Source organism: Artibeus jamaicensis, unplaced genomic scaffold, assembly GCF_021234435.1.
Source record: "Artibeus jamaicensis isolate MK-2021 breed Jamaican fruit bat unplaced genomic scaffold, CSHL_Jam_final contig_781, whole genome shotgun sequence".
NCBI classification, from domain to species: Eukaryota; Metazoa; Chordata; class Mammalia; order Chiroptera; family Phyllostomidae; genus Artibeus; species Artibeus jamaicensis.
Window position 1 is genome coordinate 7,759,557 of NW_026521968.1, and position 22,983 is coordinate 7,782,539.

At 49.6% G+C, this 22,983-nt stretch overlaps 3 protein-coding genes across 5 annotated transcripts; all 3 read right to left on the reverse strand.

Annotated features, from left to right (window-relative positions):
- Positions 1-553: 553 nt before the first annotated feature.
- On the reverse strand, positions 554-8,553 carry SENP3 (SUMO specific peptidase 3). Of its 2 annotated transcripts, XM_037151157.2 has the most exons (11): positions 8,280-8,553; positions 6,696-7,418; positions 5,362-5,601; positions 5,153-5,264; positions 4,638-4,785; positions 4,465-4,512; positions 3,987-4,064; positions 1,960-2,097; positions 1,716-1,799; positions 1,552-1,602; positions 554-1,092 (listed from the first exon to the last, which is right to left on the reverse strand). In XM_037151157.2, exons 2-11 carry the CDS (start codon positions 7,405-7,407, stop codon positions 982-984), a joined length of 1,722 nt encoding a protein of 573 aa, XP_037007052.2. In that variant the 5' UTR covers positions 7,408-7,418; positions 8,280-8,553; the 3' UTR covers positions 554-981. The 2 variants fall into 2 exon arrangements, with proteins under 2 accessions (XP_037007052.2, XP_053528677.1); XM_053672702.1 differs by lacking the exon at positions 4,465-4,512.
- Positions 8,554-8,882: 329 nt separating this feature from the next.
- TNFSF13 (TNF superfamily member 13) lies at positions 8,883-12,530 on the reverse strand. The gene is made up of 6 exons (XM_037151179.2): positions 11,228-12,530; positions 10,813-10,891; positions 10,607-10,654; positions 10,351-10,469; positions 10,006-10,144; positions 8,883-9,742 (listed from the first exon to the last, which is right to left on the reverse strand). The coding sequence occupies exons 1-6, from the start codon at positions 11,483-11,485 to the stop codon at positions 9,633-9,635; spliced, it is 753 nt and encodes a 250-aa protein (XP_037007074.2). The 5' UTR covers positions 11,486-12,530; the 3' UTR covers positions 8,883-9,632.
- Positions 12,531-12,687: 157 nt separating this feature from the next.
- Positions 12,688-19,962, reverse strand: TNFSF12 (TNF superfamily member 12). Of its 2 annotated transcripts, none has more exons than XM_037151177.2 (7): positions 19,692-19,962; positions 19,487-19,534; positions 18,885-18,960; positions 17,857-17,910; positions 17,736-17,771; positions 13,641-13,765; positions 12,688-13,459 (listed from the first exon to the last, which is right to left on the reverse strand). In XM_037151177.2, exons 1-7 carry the CDS (start codon positions 19,848-19,850, stop codon positions 13,208-13,210), a joined length of 750 nt encoding a protein of 249 aa, XP_037007072.1. In that variant the 5' UTR covers positions 19,851-19,962; the 3' UTR covers positions 12,688-13,207. The 2 variants fall into 2 exon arrangements, with proteins under 2 accessions (XP_037007072.1, XP_037007071.1); XM_037151176.2 differs by having other exon boundaries at positions 19,487-19,537.
- Positions 19,963-22,983: the final 3,021 nt, after the last annotated feature.

Genomic DNA, 22,983 nt, shown 5'->3' on the forward strand with positions numbered 1-22,983 from the left:
GGCCCTATCGTGGAAGGGGGGCGAGGTTTCAGCCTCCAGGGACTTCCGGACTTCCAGGGCTTGCACTTCCCTTTACCTCTGCTCCAGGTCTCCACTGGACCCACGTTTTTTTTTTCCTCCAGCAAAGCTAGATCAGACTATCCCCTATGTATTCCCTATGTTCCAGGGATGATGAGATCAGGAGCCAGAGCCTAGCGACTAAGAGGATTCCCTGGCTGGAGGGGAGGAGGGATTGAATAAGGGACTTCTAGGCTTAAAAGCACTCATGGTTGCTGTCCTGAATCTTTGCTGGCTCTCTTAAGTGTCCTATTCCCCAAAGTTAGTACCTCTCAAGCTCCCTTATTTTTGAGGATCACCTACTCTCTCCCTTCTTACATCCCTTGCTCCCCTGGGTGAGGAGATCTTGGTGACAGAGGCATGGTGTTGGTACTGTCTGAGCCAAGGATGGAAAGCTGGCCGCCTAAATCTCAAGACCCATAAAAGGGTAACTAACAGCATTGGCTGGAGGAGAGCCTGAGATAGAGCATATCCCTTAAGGAAGACCACCACTAAGTATCTCCAAAGGATCCTTTATTGACCAGAGCAGGACCGTGGCATTTATATATATATATAAAAAAAAAGTTTGAAGATCTGGCAGGCAGTAATCCCGTTGTCCGCCCACCACCCTCAGCACAGATTTTCCTGGCCACCACCCACATATGGAAGGGGGATCACTGCCCCACAAAGGTCGCAAGGCCATACTCCCCTGCACACAGAGGGAAAAAGGGGCTTTTCCATGGCCACCCCTGAACATCAGAAATCAACAAGTATTCTCTCAAAGGAAAAAAAACACAGAAATCAATTAAAACATTTAAATATGAAAAAACCAAAGGGAATTGGGTAGGGAAAGGCAAGAGGAAAGGAACTGGAGTTTCTTGGAAAGAAGGGTCTCCCATGTCCCCTGCCCATTAATGAACGGGCTTGAGGCCTGGGATACGAGGCTCACACAGTGAGTTTGCAGTGACACAGCTCCTTGTAGATCTGCCGACGAAGTTTGGGCATGTCCTGCTGGGTGAAGCTGAATGGCTGAGACAGGGCCAGGTGCTTGCAGTACTAGGTGTTAACAAAGCAGGCCATGAGAACCACCTACTGAGCATCCAACATCAGGACCTGTGCTACACATTTCTTATGAAATATGTCTCATTTGATTTTTCAGGGGAACAGGCCCATTTGACAAATAGAAGGAGCCACGGTCTTATAACATGGGGCTCAAAAAAAAGGTTGGCTCTAAGTCCAAAGTTCTTATTTGGTACATGAAATACCTAGTATTAAGAAAAATAAAACACTTTGCAATGGGGGTCCAGAGGCAGGTATACCATAGCCAGAGACCTAGAACCAGACCAGTGCGGGATGGGGAAGTCAGGAGAAGACCAATAAAACCAGGATTTCTACATTCTAACACATAAGCTTACTATTACTTCCTGTTCTACAAGAGGCTGAGAGCCAAATGAGGGATGTAGAACAGCCTCCCATCTCCCTCCCAACCCTTTAACCCAAGTGACAACTGCTTACCTGCAACACAAAGGCACCACAATCACTGTCATTATTCTGCCTGGCCACGTTCTAGAGAAGAGAAAGGTAGGCCCTTCACCTGGAGGCTGCTAGGGATGTGGCATCAACTTCCTCCTACCACTATGCCCACCACCAACCCCATACCCCTCCCTCTAGAGACTTACCATTTTGAAGTAACCTTTCCAACCTTGGTGGAAATCCAGCCGGTCTTTTTTCACTGCCTCTGCCTGTAGATACTTGGCAATATGCTACACAGATGGAGAAAAGGAGAGTGAATTAATGGTATGGAGGTCACAGGTACCAAGCCCAGGTTGTTTCTCAAAGACCTCAGACCTACCCTTGTGCCTGGAATGCCTCACCCTGGACCTTTTCACCAATTCTACCCATCTTTCCCCTTCCCCCACAAACCTTAGGGCAGCGGCGGTTTAGAGTGCGCTGCGAGTCAAAATAGGTGATGGTGCGTCGCCTCACATCAACAGAGATAAGGGACCAATGCACCTCTAGGTGGATGGGGATTAGCAGTAGCTCCTTATTGAAGATGTCCACCTGAGGAGGCAGTGTCAGACGTCAGGTAAGACAGCACGAATCCTACCTACTGCCATGAGGTTTTAAAGAATGAAGGAGGAGGCAAAAAGCCAAGTGGGCAAACACAAGACCCAGCCTGCCCCTGTATTGTGAGGCAAATCTCAACAGCTGGATGTCTAGATTCTTGGTGTTAGGGAGGAAGATAAGACAGAGAAGAATTGGTGTCAGAACAATCAACAGCCCAGAATGTGCCAAGTACTTTTCACACATTAAAGGCACAAGTGCTTAGTAGCTAAGCACCCAAGTTCAGGATTTGGAGCCAGACTACCAGGGTCCAAATTCAGCTCCTCCATCTACTAACTCATGACTACAGGCAAACTACTTAATAACTCTCTAACCTCAGTTCTCTTATCTGTAAGAGAATAAAAATAACAGCACCTACCCCACCCAATGTTATAAGGATTAACTAGTTAATATCCATAATGCACTAAGTACAATGCGTGGCACTTAGTAAATGTTCAGTGAACATTCACAACAATCCTTTGAGGATGTTCCCATGTTCAACCTAACAATGAGATAACTGCAGCTTGAAAGAGGAAAGTAACTTGCTCAATATCATAGAACAAATGGCAGAGGAGGGACTCAAATACAGGTATAAAAAAAGTCAAGTCTTTTCACTGTATGTCACTCCACCTCTACTGTGAGCAGCAGGTGGGCCAGATCCCTGAGAGTACAGCTCTTGAACCCAGGAGCAGAAATTAAGAAATGCCAGAACCATTGGTCCTACATTACTGTAGAAATGTCCTGGTCTTTGAATGGGAGGGCAGGGAAACTAATTGGAGGGGACAAAAGAGCTTTTTCCCCCTCACCAAACCTTCTCTTTCTCTAAGTATCTCCCCCCCATAATTTAGGCCAAAAACCTAGGCATCACCTTTTTATTCTTTTCTTTATTCCCCACATCCAATCTGTCACTACCTGCAAAACTTGTCCTGTATAAAACTACTTCTATTTCTGTCTTTACCACACTGGTCCAAGTTTCTCATTTGGATGTCTGTGTAACTCTCCTAAGTCTGCCTACTTCCACTCTTGTCCCCCTTTCAACTTATTGAAATAGAGTTCAAAACATGAAGCACTTCACATAGCCTGCTTAAAACTCTTCAGTGGCTTCTAGTATGCATCAAATATAATCTACCCTATCCTGCCCTGGCTGGTGTGGCTCAAATGTTTGAGTGCCGGCCTGAGAAGCAAAGGGTCACCAGTTCGATTTCCAGTCCAAGGCACATGCCTGGGTTGCAGGCTGGGTCCCCAGTGGGGTGTGTGTGAGAGGTAACCACACACTGATGTTTCTTTCCCTTTCTCCCTCCCTTCCTCTCTTTAAAAAATTAGATAAATAAAATCTTAAAAAAAAAAAAAATCTACCCTACCCTTCATGTCTCACACAATATACCCTCTGACCAAATTTTGTATCATTTTCCCTTTGCTCACTCTGCTCCAACCACACAGTCTCGATGTTCCTCAAATGTTCTCTTTTACTTTGTGTCCTACATATTTGCTGTTTCCTTTGCCTTGAACACTCTTCCCCAAATCTGCACATGGCTGGCTCATTCAAGTTTCAGCTAAGAGAGGCCTTCTCAGATCACCCAGTATAAAGTCCCCACTTCTCGTACTACAGCATTTATCACTAGCTGAAACTTAACTTGCTTATTTATTCTCACCCTATAAAGGCAAGAAATTTGCCTTACTTAACACTGTATCCTTAGTGCCTAGAATGGTACGTAGCACACAGAAAACACTTAATAAATATTTGAAAGATTGAATTAACAGGGTTGAGGAAAGAGCTCGTAAGAACAGAACCCTCAAGTCTTTAAAGGCAAGGTGTTAACCCAAGTAGATATGCATTCATAACTCACGTTTTTGGTCCACCTTTTCACCCCATCATAACCCTTGGTACGAAGTTTATCATAGAAGAAACTGTTGAAGAAATGCACCTGTACCAATGATTAAAAAAAAAAAAAAAAAAAAGAGCTGGACGGAATTAAAAACCTCAAGCCCTCCAAGTGTCCTCTCCACTTCATTATTGCTCTAAGGATTGCTTTCAACAACCTGAACTCCAATTCACTGAGGGTTTAAAACAAAAAAAACCCCACTCATTTTTAACCTTATCCTAGAGCTTCCCATTCCAATTTGTGGAGTTAGCCATGGGGGAAAAACACTGAAGAGTGGGGAAAGGAAACAGAATTGTTAAGTTCAGGACCAAGATTATAAATTTGAATTTAACAGATGACCTTCTCCCACCTCTCCCCAGAAATGGGAGAGGAGAAAGGGACAAAAGAGCTGCTCGAAACTGTGGAAATGCTCCTGGGGACTGAAGTACCTGGTTAAGCCTACCTTTTCAGGGACTGTGTCCATGACCAGGTCTCCATACATGTTCATCACCTGGAAAGAAGATGGGAGGCAACTTGCCATGGAGGGTGGACACGGGTACAGGGATCCCCCATGAAGAGGGCCCCAGACACCTTGCTCCCTAAATCCCCTCTTGGGCCTGTTTCTCTCCTCCTCACCTGGTCATTGAGCCAGTTCTGTCCATACAAGGTCCCCAAGTCATCCATGGTCAGCACATGCCGCTTATAGGCCACTCGGAATCCCCTCACCATGGCATTGCCTGGCATCCGCTGGTATGACTGAATCAGCTGTAGCACCAGGCCCTTCCTGAGTAGACCAAGGGTGGAGTCACACAAAAGACAAGGGGACTAGGGCACACAGAGATACCTTCCATAGTCTAGGATAAGAGTCTAAACTAATCCTCCTGCCTTTTTTAGGTCATGGGTCCTTTTGAGGACCTGCTAAAGGCCTATTCCTCAGAAAGAAGCACATGAATACTCAGATATACACAGTATTTCAGGATCCCAGGTAAAGACCATTCCAGTCAGCTCACCAGGACCTGGCCCCTGGCCTGCACATTACCCCACTTTAGTTCTAGCTTCCTCCTTTCCCCCAAGTACATCCCTATGGCAGAAAAATGAGCCATCCTTTAAGTCCCAGCCCTCTTCTGAAGGGCATCTCTTTCATGCCTCACCTGGAAGGTGTAGAAAACTCCTGCTGGAAAATGTCCTCCAATTTCTCTACTACCTCATCAGCGCTGAGAGGGATGAGGCTGCCATAAGTTTGAAGGAATTCATCTAAGATGCCTGAATGGAGGAGGGGGAGAGGAGTAGGGTAAGACCTCCAGACTCTGATCTAGGAGTCTGCCGAGGGAAAGAGATTAGGTCCTCTAGGGTTCCTTACTCTGCACGCAGGTCACATGCTCCTCCCGCAGGGGGCTATGCTGGCCAGTTTTCTCCCCAGGCCGCTCTGCCTCTTCTGTAGTGCCCAAATCTGAGCCCTGAAAAAGCTCCTGTGCCACATGGTCCCCGATGCTGCACACATTGCTGATGAGGATGCTGGCATCAGGGGGTACCAGACTTCGCTCCCCTTCTGGCCCAGGTGGTCCCCCAAAGCCATTGGGCAGAGAACAAGAGAGGAGGCCTATAGGGTAGAAGAACAAGATGGGGATGAAAAATTGATTCAGATCAAAGGACAATGGGAAGATCAATATAAATTCTAAGGAATGGAGACCCTAAAGCATGAGGTAAGCATGTCCAGGAGATAATAAAGGGGTAGAGAGAAAGAGTTACTGGAATTGACCCTGAACAATGCAGGTTAGTGACAGCACACCTCCTTCACACACGTAACTTTTAACTCCCCCCCAAATTCAGCTTTGCCTCAGTGTCCATGGGGGCAAAGCTGAATTTTGGGGGAATTGGTTCCAGAATCCCTGGATTCTGGATGTGGATACCAAAATCTGTGTATGCTCAAATCTCTTACACAGAAAGGTGGAGAACAATGCATAGAATAAGGTTTCTGCATTCATGGATTCCTAACTGTGGACTGAAAATAGTCTTCAATTCAGAATTGGTTAAATCCACAGACATGAAACTCAGACACGGAGGGCTGACTCCAGATATGAGTGGACCGACACAGTTTAAGCCTGTGTTAACGGTCAACTGTACTCATAGGAAAAAAGCAAGAAAAGACAAGAGTCAGAGAGATACACCTAACACATTACCTAGCATATAGCAAAGGCTCACTAATTACCTTAAGGCAAAGAATGCCTAAAATTGTTTAGTGTGGTTCTCCAAAAGGGAAATATTCTGAATGAGAATGTCACACACAACCATACAGGTGATGAACACTCCACTACTCAAGAGATCCGATCCCACTACTCTGAGAATGGCACACCCGGGAGATGCACACATAAGGGCCGTTATCCTCAATGGCCGAATAAAGAGGGATTTCAAGTAGACAGGACTGACTTTTCTGAACCATGCCTTCCTTTCTCATCCATGCACAGAACACCTACTTAAGGATTCTGTACTTCAGCCTTGACTACCTCCTCTGACTTAGTTCCTGCTCAAAATGGGGTTTAAGACATTTCACAACTATTTTGGACACTATCACCCCCGCCCCCATGACTCTGCCATTCTACTTTTCATAGGCCCAGTTCTCATCAGAGCAAGAAGGTCCTGGTTCTCCAGGATCTTAGCCCTCCCCTTGCTTCCTCCACCCTATTCCCACCTTACCAGAGTCAGGGTCCAGAGGAGACTTTGGAGTCCACCTTAATCCATCTTCCTCCATAGGGGGCCCAGAGGGCATTGGTGAAGACCCTCTCACCCCATCCTCAGCCATGAGAGCACCTAGCAGACCCAGCCGAGGGGGGGGTGGTCCCCGGGGGGAGTCAAAACGACAGCAGGGGGATGGCACCTGTGGTGTCGCACCCCCTTCCTGGGGTGAAAGATGGTTCTTGGGGTGTGCAAGGCTCCGCCGCCGGCCCCGGTGGCGCCCCCAAAGCTTCCAGTGGAATGTCAGCGAGGTGCTTTTTGAGTACAGCAGCATCCGGAAGGCTCTCATAGCTCTACGGCGGCGCTGTGAGCAGGTTTTTCGATGAGTAGAGCGGGGAGGGCGGGGCCGCTGGGTGGCTCCCAGCTGACCCCATCTGGGGGGCAGCCTCCAAGCTGCCACTTCCTCTTCCTCATCTTCATCCTCCTCATCTTCATCCTCTTCCTCTTCACTAGCTGAAGCATCAAAAGAAGGCCGAGGGACAGGGAGGCGTCTGGATGACACTGTGGTCCCTGACCCAGGATCTGGCCCAAACCCTCCACCTGATTTGAGTCGGGGTTTTGGGGGTGGGGGCCAACGAAGACGTTCCCGCCTAGGGCTTGAGTAAGCTGGGGCTATGCCAGGTCCTGAAGGCTCAGGCCCCCAAGACCTGGTTCCTTGTATAGTTTCTTTCATCTTTCAGTAGCCTGCAAAATAAAGGAGCGTCAGAATCCAAAGATCATGCACCCCAAATCCTGCCTCTCTTCTTCGGCATGCCTCTTCTGGAATCAAAAATAAACTAGAATTCAGAGAGATGCAAAAAATAAAGAGGAAAAACAAAACAAAACAAAACTACAGATCTTCCTGATTAACATGGTCCACAAGGGAACCTTTAACATCTTGGCATGGTCTCTCCCCTACCGAATAGAGCGGCAAAGGAGAATGGCTACGCAGTAGGCCTATAAAATCTTATTTGTCAGATCCCCTGGTCAACCCAGTATTTTCAGTCTCTACTACTCTGTTTTAATACCACCAGGAGTGTCCTTATTGAGAGTCCAGTAAGGGGTACAACTCAGCACGAGAATCCTGACATAGTACAGAGGTACATGAGGGCAACACAACCTCCACAGGGAAACCGTGATCTACAGTGGGAAGAGTTACCTACCACCCTGCAGTGAATTGGGGAAGAGAGTGCATGCTCAGATCTTCTCAAAAGGGAAGAGGGAGGTCAGAGATATAGTTCAGGTACTATAATCTAAAAAAACGGGAGGAATTTTAAAAGAAACTGAAGGAAAACCGAATCGATGCTTAAGCAGCCAGACGAAGGCGCTGGGAAAGAACTGAGCCGCCCGAGTCAACTGGCCCAGGCCCCTCTCCCGCTCGGTCCCCAGGGACCAGAAAACGTCCCGGCACCGGTCTAGTCCTACAGGCTCGGACGGCTCGCATGGCGAGGCCTTAAGCAGCCCCTTCAAGGGCTGCCTGGGCCCCGGTCAGGAGGGAATGATGTCCAGGAATGGGAGAGGCCGGGGCAGAGCTGCGGCGGGGGGGGGGGGGGGGGGAGTCCTCACCGGGAGCGGCGAAGCCGGACTGACGGGCCCGAGGGCGGGCGTCGCCGGCCTCAGGCTTCCCGGCTCATCTGTCCGGTGACGGCGGTGGCCCCGCCACTCCTGCAGTCTTCAGGCGTAGCCGTCTCAATTCAGAATCCCAACGCTTCTAGGCCGACCCGCTAAGCCGCCTCGCCGCGGCCGCCTCTTGCCCTGCTTTAGCTTCCACCTTCACCACCTCCCCCTCCTCCTCCTCCTCCTGTTTCCCCTCCCGCGAGCCCCAGGCCCACCGGTGGTGGCGGCGCATGAATACTACGTCACACTCGGCGAATAGCGCCGGCGCGGCCACCACGCGCCTAGTCCCGCCTACTCTCGAAAGCAGACGCCACGGGATCGCCCCGCCCCGAGCCCGGCGCGGAGCTGCGCCAACGCTGACTCGCTGACCTGAGCTTGCGGGCGGCGAACCCCCGCCCCTACTCGCCCTTTTGCGCCTGCCTGTCCCGTGGTACTTCACGCCCAGCTGTACGGTCCTCGTCTTAGTTCTGAGACCGCCGACAGTATACTTTCGGTGCAGTGGGGTGCGCCAGGGGAGTACCTGGGGGACAGGAGATCCCGGTAGAGGGACGGGTGCGAGACAAGGCAGTGGGGGTAAATGGATCCGAGGTATTACTTATTCTCTTTTATTTAACTTTAAGTAGGGTTTGAGCAGAAAGAAGCAGAAAGATGAGCTCAGGAGTGCGTCAAGACCATCATTAGGACGTACTATTCATCCAAGGCTTCCCGGCGACCCGTCTCAGCCCCAGAGGAGCTTGTTGCCTCGCCAGGGGAATGCAGAGCATGAAAGACAAAACTTGGGACTAAAAGAGTAAAGTGGAAATGAGGATGGGGCTTTTTGTGGGGTGAAGAGATAGTGGGTTCCTCGAGGGAGGTGCGGCATAGGGAACCAGGAGTTTTCCTGAGTGTAGGGAGGCTTTGTGGACTTGTGCCACCTGACAGTTTGGTTCTCTCAAACTGCCGCTAGATGGTGGTGCTGTTCTGGAAGCATTCCAGTGGGACCCAAAGCAGGTGTAGACAATGCCTGGCATCTTCTCTTCACCCCTCATCAAGCCCCGAGAATATGGGGCTAAATGGGAGATAAAAGCAAGATATTCTATATCCTTAATATTTATTAAATCAAAATCTATGGGTAGGAGTTGGGAAGAGAAAAGGGGATAAAAGACACAGTCATAAGTTGTCAAGCTCAGGGTTCCAGATAGACCCAGAGGAGGCCTCTGCTCTGTTCCTTCACATTCCCTGTCCTTTGTCCAGACAGCTTTGGCTGTCTCCTATATGTACCCACCCCGCTCTTCCAAACCCAGAACCGCTTTTATAACACCATCACAGTTTCACAAGCCCCAGGAAGGTTCCATGTGGAGAAAGGCTAAGTTTCGCCCTCGCTCGGGGGATTATGACACTCAGAATATCCCCTTGGTGTAAGTGGAAGACACCTGAGAAAAGATAGGAAATAGGTCCTCAGTGAAGCACAGCCATGTAGATACTCTGATGTGTCGCCCTCCTCTAGCTCAACCTTTTTTCTGCTTACCATAAGGACCTAAGTATTCCATCCTTCATTCCTTAGATCCACCTCTATCTACATCCAGGCTTTTAACCCCCCCTGTCATAGCTCTTCCACCACTACCCCGAGGTCAAGTATGTTCTGCTCTTCTAACATCCATCCCCACACTGCCCCCACTGCCCCCAGAGCTGTTACCTGCACTGTAGCAGCTATTGTAGGCCCAGTCTGGGTTGGAGGGCATACTTCGTATACATCGGAATAGAGTCTCCTGCCTTCCCTGGCCCTCCCGAGACACCACCTGACCCATGGTGAAAGTCACATCATGAAACAGGACCTGGCAGAAAAGGGAGGAGATGAAGAAAACAAGATTGTATAGCTCAGTTCTGGGAGGCCTCAGGAGCCCTGAGAAAAAGCCAGAGAATCTTCTCAGTGCATGAACAGAGGCTTGAGATCCCTCAGTTTTGGGGCGTAAGGCTTTGGAAGAACAGCCTTTCAGGCCCTCAGGGCCATGTTCGAGGTTCAGTGTTTGTTTGGGGTTACCTGGCTATAAAGTAGATAAACTCCAGCATCCCAGACTCGAACAACATATCCTTGGGCCTCCAGACCTCTCCCACGCTTAAGAGCTGGTTGCCACATCACCTCTGTCACATCAGAGTCCTCTGGAGGTGAGGAGTGTGGCAGTCAGGATTTCTGTGCATTATTTCTTTTCACCTTTAAGATTCTCTCGGGCCCTGGTGCCAGCCCCAAAGTTCCCAGATCTTGCCCTGCCCCCAAAGCCATTTAAAATAGTGCTCACCCTTGGAGGTAATGTTAATGGGAACAAGGTGCAGAACTGAGTGCTTCTCTGAGGAAAGAAGGAGGAAATCTCAGCAATGCCTGCCTACCCCCACTTGATAACCCCCGTTCATCAGCCCTCCACCCTCACCCTGACTTGAGGTAATAGTCTCCAAGTCTTCCTGCTGCTCGATCATCTCCCACCCCTCTGCACCCTGAAGGCCTCACTCTTGTGTTTATGGGTGAGCACTGCTCTCCTTCTCCGGGATCTCTCCCCATTCTCCGGGGCTTCCAGGGTCTCAGGCCTCTGCTCATGGAAAAAGGCAGCATTAGGCTACGGTGCAAGGGTCCCAGATAGCCTTTCCTCCCAGCCCTCCCTCCGCCCCAGGAATGCCTCCCATCTCTCATGAACCTTTTCCCAGCAACCTGAGTCCTGGTGCTGGCTGTCCTCCAGGATCTGGTAGGTATGTGAAGCATTAATCTTTAACAATTTCCCTTCCTGGTATGGCTGCTCCCTTGACTTCCAAACCTGGGACCCTCTCTCACACCCACTAAAAACTTTGCAGGAGGCTGGAACCAAGAGTGCCAGAGACGGCCTTGCCACCAGTCTTCCTCTCCCAGACACCCTCCTCCCCTCACTCACCTGCTCCTGGAGGCTCAGCCATCGATACCCTTCCCCATTTTCAAAGGGCCCTCCAGTCCTCTGCAGCCGGCTCAGCTCTCTCCTTAGGATTTGCAGCTCTGTTTGTTGGGTCAGCAGAGCCATGGCACAAGCCACAGCCCCCAGAGCTGCCCCCCAACTCAACCAGAGGGCAACTGAGAGTGCTGGCTCTCGGACCCGGCCCCCCATGTCTCCCAGTGGCCCTTTGGGGGCTAGAAAGGAAGGAGATGAGGCTGGCATGAGCTGGGGACCCTGCCAACAGCTGTGGCCTCAGGAGTGGATGGCAAAGAGGTGGCAGAGGGTGGGGGTGCAGGCAGTTGTGCAGAAGGGAAAAAGGGCGTTACGCAAGGGAGAAATAAAAAGGAACTTGAGAATAAAAGGGAGGGAGGAAGAAAGCAAGCTAGGGACACCGCTGGTGCTCCTGGCACTTCTCTGTGGGGCCAGTGTTGTCTTGAGACCCCTCACCCTCTTCCAGCCTCAGGAGAATTTGGTGCCAGTCTCTCTAGGACGCACCAGGCTGCCAGTGACACCCGGGAGGAGCGGCCAAAGCACAGGAACCCTGGGGCGGCCCCAGAAGTGGGGGAGGGAAGGTTGGCTGGCATGGGGCATGGTGCCAGGAGTGGGGATGAAGGGGCATGCTGGGCCGTGTTGAGGGTCAAGGGATGAGGGTGGAAGACCCTCTGGCTCTGGCCTAGGAGCGGTCTCCGGGGAAGAGTGCTAGGAGTGACTGAAGGTAGGAAAGGAGGGGAGAGGGCCCGTGGGGAGAACCAGGGTCTCTGAAGCAAGAAACTGGCTGAGCTCTGGGGTTAAGCCCAGGCTGGGTGTGTTGGAATAAGGCCTGCACTACTCCCTGTGCTGAACTTGGCAAATAGGACTTCCTGTTTCCCGAGAAAAGCTCTTACATAAGGCTCTGGATGAAGAGAGAAAAAGACAGCCACCTTCCCACCCCTCTGCAAGCACCCTACCACTGGAGGATTCCTCTGCTGTATCTTAGGGTTGAGGTTCCCATGTTCCTGGGCCCCGTGTCCTGCTTACTGACCCTGAAACCCCCTTGAGGCCTGCTCCTACCCCACATCCCAGCCAGGGCTTTGTGCCAGCACCTGCTGAATGTCCCGAAGCTGCCAAGAGGAAGGGCCCATGTTCCTCCCAGCCAGGGATTCCCCACAGGAGGAAGCCCGCCTCCTAGGTAAATGAGGCAGCTTCTGCTGGACCTTGGGCAGAGGATCGATTTTCTTTTCCCTTGGCAGTTTGCCTTTCTGTTCTCTGTTCATGCCTTGCAGGTTGGAGGTCCTCTCCATACGGGTGGGTCCCCACTCCCAAGCCTGTATGTCACCCTGGAATTCCAGCTGTCCCGCACCCACTCCCCAATGCCCAGACCCCCTTTCCCAGGGCTCTTGGCTTCCCTGAGGAGGTCCCCTAAACCCCAAATGAAAAAGAGCAACCATGGCTTATTCTCTTTAATTTCCACATATCTACATTCTGTCACAATAATAATAAAAATAATATCTTTTAAAAATCCACAGGGAATTATCAGGAGAGGAGCTTGTCTTGGACTCTTAGCCCTCACAGTTGGGAACTCCTGGCCTAGTCCCAGTCTCTCCGGTATCCAGCCCCTCTTGGTGCTTGCGAGGGGTACTGGGGACCCATTCTCACCCAGAATATAGTAAACACAATGTCCCAGGGGGCTGTGGCCAGGGTGGGGAGTCAGGACATAAATGGGGCATCAAAGATCGGGTTCAGGAGCTAGTGAGGTGGAACACCAGAGTTGGGGGGAGGAGTAGTCTGAGATGAACGGGAATATTTATGTGGCATAGAAAACACGTGAATAAGCCCTGGCAGCCTACCCAGGGAGTGGCAGGTCTGAGGGGAGGAGCAGCTCAGGGTGGGGCAGAGGGGACTGGGGTGCTCAGAGAGTTGTGAGGAACCAGTGGCCTGGGAAAACCATCATGAGGCCAGGGCCCCTCAGTGAACTTGGAAGAGTCCAAAGTAGGTGAGGAAAGGGGCAGCCTTGAGATTGGCCCAGGGGAGGGTACGGATCCGCAAGGAGGATCCCGGCCTCAGGGGCAACAGCCCAGACACCTGGCAGAAACGGAGCTGGGACCCAGGGGAACTTGCCACGGTGGCGGAGAACTCTTCCAGGCATCGCAGGGCCAGCGTGCCATCCACTAGCAAATCCAGCTTCAGGTAGACAGCCTTTCCCTCGTCAAAGTGCACCTGGCAGGCAGCGAGAGGGTGGTGGAGTCCAGGCCACTGCTTGCCCTCATCTCAAGTTCACATTTCCTTAGAGACCCAAATATCCTCTCCAGCCCAGACCCCAAACTCCTCCTCTCCACCCTCTAAACCAAACCCTACTCCCTCAGTTTCTGCTTTACCCATGGTGCCAGGTGGGGCTTACCTGACAGTACAGGTAGTAGAGCCCAGCCCGGGTGACTATAAATCCCCTGCTCTGGCGGTCATAGCGAAGTGGGTTGGAGCTGTTGAGTTTGGCCTCCTCCCAGCCACTCACCGTCCCGTCCACACCTGAACGTGGATGTTCAAAGACAGGGGAAAGTCCCTTCACAGGACTTTCACACATTCCCTAGACACTCATTTAGCTTATAAACCTTCAGGGCCCACCTTACCCAGAAGACATAAATGGCCCAGGACAAGGGTGGATCCATGGCCTTTGGAGCCCACAGTGTAACGGGAAGTTGTGTGAGGAAGTCTGACATATGTGGGCAAAACCACACACAGCAAGTTGTCACCAGCCATTTCTGGGGAGAAGAGTAGGACTGAAGGAGAAGTGTGGGGGCTTTCATATTGTGTCTATAGTGTTTGTTTCCTTTACTTTCAGAATGCATACATATATTACTTGAATCCCACATTATTTGGATATTAAAATAAAATAATAAAATGGTACCCAAATGTTCATCAACTTATTAAAGGGTAAGGAAGATTCTCCTACACCCACACAATGGCATATTATTCAGTCTTGAAAAGAAATGCCATGAACTTTGAAAACACTATGCTAAGTGCTTTCAGTCATAAAGGACAACACAGTATATGATTTCTAGGAAATGTCCAAATAAACAAATATAGAGAGACAGAAAGTAGATTAATGGTTGCTTAGAGCTGGAAGGGGGAGGGGGTTGGAGAAATAGGGGATAATGGCTAAAGGGTACAGGCTTTCTTTTTGAGGAGATGAAAATGTTCTAAAGCTACTGTCATGATGGCCACACAACTGTGTGAATATACTAAAAACCATTTAACTGTACACTTTAAATGGGTGAATTCTGTGGTATGTGAGAATAGCTTTATCTCACTAAAGCTGTTACAAAAAATAACCTAGACCTAGGATAATAGGAAACTGCAAAGAAGATAAATAATAAAATGAGAGAACAGGACCTCAAATGGCTTCCCAGGTCCCCGCAGCTACCCTGTCCATCTCTCCACTTGGATCTCTCACACACCTCCAATTTGCAAGAGTCCACCCACTCTGGCCTTCTTTCTGTTCCTGCTGAGAACCAAGTTCCTTGTCCTGCAGGGCTTTGTACTGTTTTTCCCTCTTCTCAGAACACTGTGCCCTGCCTGGCATCTTCTGTCAGGTATCAACTCATCCGAGAGGCCTTCCTAGGTCACCTAGTTTAAAATAGCCAGACCCAGCCCTGGCACGGGTGTCTCAGCTGATTGGCGTGCCTGCCATACACCAAACGTTGCAGATTCCATTCTGGCCAGAGTACCTGCCTAGGTTGTGGGTTTGATCCCAGGTTATCAGTCGGGGTGGGTAAGGGAGGCAACCAATCGATGTTTCTCTCTCTCTTCCCCTACCCTTCCTCTCTCTCTAAAATCAATAAAACATATCCTCAGGTGGGGATATTTTAAAATAATAACAAATAAAATAAAATAGCCAGACCCAGCCCTGCCACTGTTAATCTTTTCTCTACGTCACCCTGTTTCCTAGTGTAGCAGTTGCCATCATGGGAATTCATCTGGTTCATTTACGTATGTGGCGGTTTGGGGTCTGAGTCCCAAGAGAGGGCAGGGACAATGGTCCTGTTCACCACTCTATCCTTGCACCTGGGCCTTGGCCTGCTCTGAGTGGGTGTCCAGCAAACACAGGTGGGAAGATCGAGGGAAGGAGGTGCACTGGCCAACAGCTCTCTGTTGGGGTCCACCAACCACTCTCCTGGACCTCACTGGCTGGTTCTATAGACTCAGCAGCTGCCCTCCTCAATCACTCACACTCTGCAAGCCCAGGGCCTCATCCTTATTACTCTCTCAAGGAAAATGTAATGCTCTCTAGGCATTTTCATTCTCACCTATGGGTTACCGAGCCCTTTACCCTGCAGGCTCTAATCCAGGCTCCAGCCCTGCCCCTTCTCACCCTGCCAACTGTGTCCACCTAAATAGCCCCAGGTACCTCGAACACATCTCGACCAAAAGTGAACTTTCCCCACCCACTAAACTTGCTCTGTTGTCTGCATTCCACATGGGGCTCATGGTTCGACCTCCCACCAGGTACCATGCCTCCTCCTTCACCAACTTTATTTACCCATCACTATCAGCTCCTAGCAACCTTGCCACCCCCCTCCCTTCCAGTCTAGCCCTTGCCACTCCTCCCTGAGACCCTTCTTAGCCTCTTCTCTTCAACCCCGTTTCCAGCCTTTCTTGCTTACATAAACTATGTCCAGTATACAAGCACACTGGAGCTGGGTCCAAATCCCAGTTCCACTGCTTAGTATCATCATGGCCTCAGACAAGTTAATGATCAGAATATCTTCCTGTTAGGACTGAGACTGTACGCTCAATAAATGTTAGCTAAGATCCATGTAGTATTCCTTATCACTAGGAGGACTGAACTTTTCCTTGGTCCACATCCCCCTCTAAAGCTGTAACAGGAAGTTATGTGAAGAAGTCTGACATATGTGACCAGAATTGCACACAGCAAGTTGTTATCAGCCATTTTTCTGTTCCTTTTACGGAGAAACATCTGGATGTTTCTGTCAAGATGGTCACTGTCTCCAATTTCTATTTCAGATTTTCTCTTAACCCAGTCCATGCTGACTTCTGTCCTGATATATGCCACAGAAACAACCCTTGTCAAAGTCACCAGTTGGCTTTTAATATTAGCAAATCAGCAGTCATTTCTCTGTTCTCATCTCATGTGACCTGTCTGTCAGCTGCATTCAACACAGACAGCCACATCCTTCTTGAAACCGTGTCTTATCTTAGGTTCCATGACACTACCCTCCCCGGGTTTCTTCCCCTCCCTCTGGCTGCTTCTCAGTCTCTCATGGGTTTGCCTCCTGTGCTCTATCTACTTCAAGATGCCCAAGAGCCTCAGGACTTCACTGGGTGGGGGGGGCGCCTTCTTTCCACTGGTGTTTCATCCAGTCCTATAGCTTTAAACACCATCCAGGTGGTGACGACTCCTGACTTTTTTAGTTCTGACCCAGCCTGAGCTTGTCTACTATGTCCAGACATCTATTTGTGGAGCTCACTTTTTATTATTACCTATCCACTTGTTTATTATCAGATCTCAAATTTAACTATTAATTTACACATCTCTCAACACATTTCTTCCCTGAGGTGCCCTATTTTAGCAAATGGTGTAATTATTCCCAGAGATGCCCAACTTAAAAATCTAGAAGCCATTTCTGATTCCTCCCTTTCCCTTATCCTACATATCCAACCCACAGGCATGCCCCGTCTTCAGGCCACATTCTGAATCTATCTACTTCTCTCCATCTCAGTTGCCAACCTCCTTGACCAAGTCACCTTCACGTCTTGCCTCCTGGCCTGTCACATGGAAGGGCATTCCAGGTCAGGGAACAGTATGTGCAAAGTCCAGAAGAGGCACCTTGGTGGGGGAGGGGAGTCAGCCCAACAAGTGTGGAGCATGCATAAGGATGCGCAGGGAAAGGAGGTTGGGACCATGGCAGCGTGGAAGCCAAGCAGAGAAGCAATGGGATAATGAATATGAGGTTTGTGGGGCTTCGCTTGGCAGCACAGGTGGGACAGGGTAGAGGGTGGAAGAATCTGGAATGGGGAAAGGATTAGAGATTGGGTTTCAGGTTCCGATGTCATGGTGCTGAAGTGGGGGTAGGGTAGGAGTGGAAAAGAAGAGTAGAGACCAGAGCATTTTGAGAAAAATGACCAGAGCATGAAGACTCAGAGTATATGGAGGGAAAAGAAGAAAAAAAGCCAAAGGTGCTTTTTGAAGAAGAGTGAGGGCTGAAGGAAAAGCCGGGCTGGTGGTTTGGTGGGGGAATCTGCCTAGGTTCTGTGTGGGGAAGGGGTCTCCCTGGAGTCCCGTGCCTGTGTCACAGAGAAAGTTCAAATTTGGGACCTGAGAGAAATGAACCCTGAGGACTTTCCTGGACTGGATTCCAAGGTTCTGAGGCTGAAAGCAGGGACAAGGGTGGTCAAGGTTTTGAGGGGCCCCTTTTCTAGGAGGCCAGTGCTGTGGGGGTCAGGGAAAAGCTCCGAGGTGGGAATGGGTCTCACCCACCCGCTTGTATGCCGTCCTGTCCGAGCTGTGGGTGAACTGTAAAACATAGGAAAGGGCTGGTGAGACCTGCCCTGCCCCTCTACCACCCATCCTCCCTGGGCATGGCTCACCCATCACCCACCTTCATAGTGGGCCGCAATCACTCTGCGAGCCCGCGTTTTCCGGTCTTTAGGCGCTGAAAATCAAGGAAACAAAGATGGGTAAAGCAGGCCACCACATGTCTGGAGGGTCAGGAACTACTCCCCCAGCCTCAGCCCCCTCTAAGGACCCGGGCACCCTTATTCTTGTCCAGACTCCTGGCTTCAAAATCTCAGGCCTTATCTTCCTATGTAAGTAGAGTGACTGTAGTTTATCGTCCAACTTGGGATGATTCTAAGAGAAAAAGGGATGTTATTAATAACCACACTGAGTCCTAATGGTTATGGCTCAGTGGGTTGGGTGTTGTCCCACAAACCGAAAGGTCATCGGTTCAATTCCTGGTCAGGCACATGACTGGGTGGCAGGCCAGGTCCTCAGTCGGGGTGCTCGAGAGGCAACCAATAGATGTTTTTCTCACACATTCTCTCACTCTCTCCCTCCCTCCCTTCTCCTCTCTCTAAAAATGAATAAATAAATAAATAAAGTCTTCAAAAAAAATCAGCCCTGGCTGGTGTGGCTCAGTGGATTGAGCAGTGGCCTGTGAAAGGTCACCAGTTCAATTCCTGGTCAGGGCACACGTCTGGGTTGTGGGCCAGGTTCCCATTTGGGGGCGAGTGAAAGGCAACCGATTGATGTTTCTCTCCTTCTCTTTCTCCCTCCTCTCCTAAAAATACATAAAATTTTAATAATAATAACAATCACCCTGAGATAACAGGAGTAAGCCGGGACAGTCCTTCATACACCAGATACGTGGTCACATGGTTATCACGTTTGTGAGCTTCTTTGCTGATTGGGGCCCAGGTCTCTGACTCCCCCACCTTGCCTACATCCTGACTCTGAATGCCCCCCCCTTATTTTCTGTGTCTCACTTTCTCCATCCATAAGTGAGGATAATGGTTTTTGATCTGCCCACTTCATGGGGCTATTATAAGGAACAAAAGCAATAATCAATCCAGAAGCCACCACAGACCAGCCACTATGTCCCTAAGGTTGGGATAAAGGGATGCTCACCATTTCTTCGACGCCGAACCAATTGTTTCAGGAAAGGCTCAGGATCCGGGCTTTCCTCTGACAGGGGACTCAGTTCCTAGGGGAATTGAGGGGAGGCCTAAGTCAGAGCCTTGCCACAGATTCCCAAAATCATGAACTGAGACTGACAGGCTATTAGAAGAGCCCAGATAGGCGCAGAAGTCTTAGGGGACAGAGCCCCCAGCCAAGTGTGGCTGAGGCTAAGTTCCTGGGGTCAGGTCTCAGCCCTTATCCTTTTCAGAGACCAGCCAAATTTCCCCACCTCACAACCAGCGCAGACCCTGCACGCAATTGACACATTGCACATATACCCATACCCAGTCAGAATGCACAGTGGGCACACGCCCTGCACACACAACCAGCATCCCTCTTCCACAGCAGGTTACGAAATCTCACACTCCCACTTGGTCCTCAGCCAATAACACTTGGTACTGAGGTGACACAAACCTCTTACGCACAGTTGTTACCCTCTTTCTCTCTCTCGCCCACGAATGGCTGACAGAGCCAGGGCACTCCCTGCATCCTCAGCTCACACGCACTTCACACACCCAGCAGCTTGCAGTCAAGCATTGACACCAACTCACCAGAGGGTCCTGGTCCTCTTCTGCCATCAGTTCCCCCTGGGAAGGCTCCTGCTGGGAAGGAGGTAGTGTCATCCTGTCCTCTACCTGACATCTCACCCTCCACCCATCTTCCTGGCCCCTTGCCCTCAGTCCACCCAGCCTCATCAGCTGCCTCCTAGACTTTGTTCCTAATCTACCCAGGGAGGGGTGTGCAGCAGGGCCTCACCTGGGCAGACCACGATGCTCGGCTCCCCAGGCTGACCACGGCCAGCAGGAGGCCAAGGCAGGCCAGCACCAGGCCCAGGCCCAGCATGAGTGGGGCCAGCAGGGCGGTGCCCAGCTCCCCCCTGCGCCCCCTCAGCCTCTGGCTCCGACGGGCAGCCATGGGGGCGGGGGCTGTGCCTGCCTCACCGCCCCCCCATCCCGGGACCCGAGGGATCGGGGGAGGGGGAGCTGGCGGGCGGATCAGGCTGGAGAGAGGGAGGGGCAAGGGAAACCAGGCGGGAGGGCGGGGATGAGGACAGGAAGCCGGACACTGTTTGTGTGATTAAACTCAGAACCCTGGAGCGCTGTGCACCGAGCAGAGTGCGCGCCTCCCGTGTGTCCCCAAAGAGTAATTCCCTGGGAAGAGGCACACATCGCCTGAGCGTGTAAAAGCAGGGGCGATCTTTGAGTGTGCAGCCAAGAGCTCTCCACGCAGACCGCCAGAGAGAGGGATTAAAGGCAGAAATAAGCAGCAATTCCACCCAAGTTCGTGCGCGGATGGTCAAGCTGCGAGACCCTTGCAACTCCTGCTATCTAGTCCTGCCCAAACAGAATGATTAATTTAGGGCTCCCAGACCAACGTAACTAGGTAGTGTGTGGCTGGTTTTATTATTCCCTCAGTCAACATGGTGAAGGACCAAGGCACATTTGGATTTTATCAGCTGCACGTAAAGACAGCGCTGCCCTGCAAGTAACTGAGAAGGAGACGGAGGTCAGCACTAACATGGGTCGTGTTTTTACTTCTTTCGGCAAATCTATTGGTAGTTGATTTCAACGTCAGAGGCCTGCAGTTTGATTGATTAAACACCTCTAAGAATGCCAGATTCCTCCTCACCACCGCCACCGCTAAACCCCTGTGTGTTCTCCAAAGGCACTTACCTGAAAACACAAGGGCCCCTTTGGCTAATAATAGGGCTTATAGGGCTTAATGAGCTCAAGGTAGAGCTACATGAGCTCTATTAAGGAATTTAGTAAAAGCTGGACCCTGTTCTTTGCCATGGAAACACTTGTAAACAGCAAGGTCCTCACAAGTTCACTTTGGCACATTTGCAGAAAATGAGAACAATTCTAGTGCAAGGGAGATAATTAAACAAAAGGGTAAAGTAATGGTTCTGAATAAGTATGCGGAAGCCTGCTGCCCTGTGCCTCTGCTCGGTCCTGCCCTCTCCCCTCTACACTCCTCTCTTGCTGGTTCCCTTTTTGTTCTGGAACCTGCTGAACTGCTTCCTGCTTTAGGGTCTCAAGAACCTGTTATTCTCCTTACTTGGAACACTCAGGCCACCCCCACCCCCAGGTGAAGTCATATGGGAGAGTTTTTCAGATCTTTTTTAAAATGTTTTTATTTAGCCCTGGCTGGTGTGGCTCAGTATATTGAACACCAGCCTGTGAAACAAAGGTTTGCTGGTTCAATTCCCAGTCAGGCCACATGCCTGGGTTGCAGGTCAGGTCCCCAGTAGGGGGCACGCTAGAGGCAACCACACATTGTTGTTTCTCTCCCTGTCTTTCTCCTTCCCTTCCCCTCTGTCTAAAAATAAAAACAAATTTTTTTATTTATTGATTTTAAGAGAGATGAAGGGGTGTGTGAGAGAGAGACATGACTTTGTTGCTGCACTTCTTCACGCAATCACTGGTTGCTCCCATCCCTGCAGCCTTGGCACATCACTGGGAGGGCGCTCCAACCAGACCTGAGCTAATCAGCCAGGGCCATATCATCTTTGCTAATTAGGATCTTAACCACCCTCGATCTCTATTCTGGTACCCTTTATTTCTTTCTATTTGTCACTGTTGATAATGATCTATTTGGCTACTGTCTACCCAACTACACTATAAAATGTAAAATGACATATTTCTTGATTTATGTGCTTATTGTCTGTCTCTAGAATGTAAACTCTATGATGACATTATTTATTACTATATCATCAGCACTTCGTCAGATCTGGGCTCTGCAAACAGCACGAGAACAACCTGTTGATAAGACAAAATTTATTACTTATCCCTTAACAGTCTGACAATGCCTCATAGGGAGATGGGCAAGGCCACATTTATGGAGACTTTGAAGTTTGGCTTAAGACTGGTCTTTCCATCACTATGCTATGTACCTAAAACTAATACAAAGTAATACTGAATATAAACTTTAATTAGAAAAAAAAAGAGATAGATCTTTCCAATCTGGGGTAGGAGTGCCTGAACGAGAAGTTATTTAGGGTTGCTTAGGGGTTATAGTGTAGTCAGTTAGAATGAACACAGAAAAATGAAGATTTTTGAGGTGAGGCATTCAGTCTTATGGTAAAACTGTCAGTTGATGCTGTCTGTTGAAGAGCTGGTGGGTCTTTCAGGAAGTTCCTGGAATAAGCAATAAAGTTAATTTTCAATATTCATCTTATATGTAAAAGCTTCAGAATAATAGTTGTGCCAAAGAAGACTGTGGAATAGTCATGTTAACATAGATGTGACTTGTGTGAGTGTACATAGGTTTCAGTTCTCAACCTACTGCAGTGCCTTGGACATAATAGATGTTTAAGAGAGACACTTGTTAAGTGATTGAACTGAAAGCTCCAAGGGAGGCCAGGGACTAATATGTCTTTTCCTCTGTTTATATTCTGTGCATAGTGCAGTATCTGCAAAACAGGGAGCACTCAATAAAAATTTCTTTCCTTCTTATATATGTTTTTACAAATCTACTTTTATTTATTTGCTTTTTAATAAATTTAAATCCTTGAGGGGTACAGCATGACACGGATTCCATGTCCAATGGCCTCAGCAGGAAGGTTGCTTCAGAATTGGGCCCGAACCATCTACTGTTTCCATGAGCACGAGTTCCCTTTCCCCAGGTCACTCCGATTTTGGTCGGTTTGCCACCAGGCATCGCCATGTTGTTCTTTTCCTTGTACACATAAGCGCATCACTTGCCTAGATAGAATTCCGTGTCATCTTGACAATAAACACCTTTTCAGAAGAGCTGTGTTCTCCCCCAGGTTCCAGAGACCCTTCTGATAGCCAGCAAAAATGGCCTTGGAACACAGCCTTTCAGACAGACATATTTGTTATTTTAGAAGTCCTGTTCCCTCCCGCAGGCCTCCACAGAATCCTGGATGGAAGAAAGAGCTCATTAAATATTTCCTGAATGAGTGAATGAATGAATGAATGAATGGGCAAATGGATTCTAGTCATTGGTATTTAAAAAAATATTTTATTTATTTATTTTTAGAGAGAGGAAGGGAGTGAGCAAGAGAGGGAAAGAAACATCAGTGTGT

Coding starts and splice junctions, on each gene's coding strand:
- TNFSF12 (XM_037151176.2), bottom strand. CDS start 19,850: ATGGCTGCCCGTCGGAGCCAGAGGCTGAGGGGGCGCAGGGGGGAGCTG. Junction 19,538..19,691: donor GAGCATCGTGGTCTGCCCAG/GTGAGGCCCTGC, acceptor CCTCCTTCCCAG/CAGGAGCCTTCCCAGGGGGA. Junction 13,766..17,735: donor ACAGGACGGCATACAAGCGG/GTGGGTGAGACC, acceptor ATCCACGTTCAG/GTGTGGACGGGACGGTGAGT.
- SENP3 (XM_037151157.2), bottom strand. CDS start 7,407: ATGAAAGAAACTATACAAGGAACCAGGTCTTGGGGGCCTGAGCCTTCA. Junction 4,065..4,464: donor TGGACACAGTCCCTGAAAAG/GTAGGCTTAACC, acceptor TCATTGGTACAG/GTGCATTTCTTCAACAGTTT. Junction 2,098..3,986: donor TGAAAAGGTGGACCAAAAAC/GTGAGTTATGAA, acceptor CTGCCTCCTCAG/GTGGACATCTTCAATAAGGA.
- TNFSF13 (XM_037151179.2), bottom strand. CDS start 11,485: ATGCCAGCCTCATCTCCTTCCTTTCTAGCCCCCAAAGGGCCACTGGGA. Junction 10,892..11,227: donor GGCTGAGCCTCCAGGAGCAG/GTGAGTGAGGGG, acceptor TTCCATGAGCAG/AGGCCTGAGACCCTGGAAGC. Junction 10,470..10,606: donor CATTAACATTACCTCCAAGG/GTGAGCACTATT, acceptor CCTCACCTCCAG/AGGACTCTGATGTGACAGAG.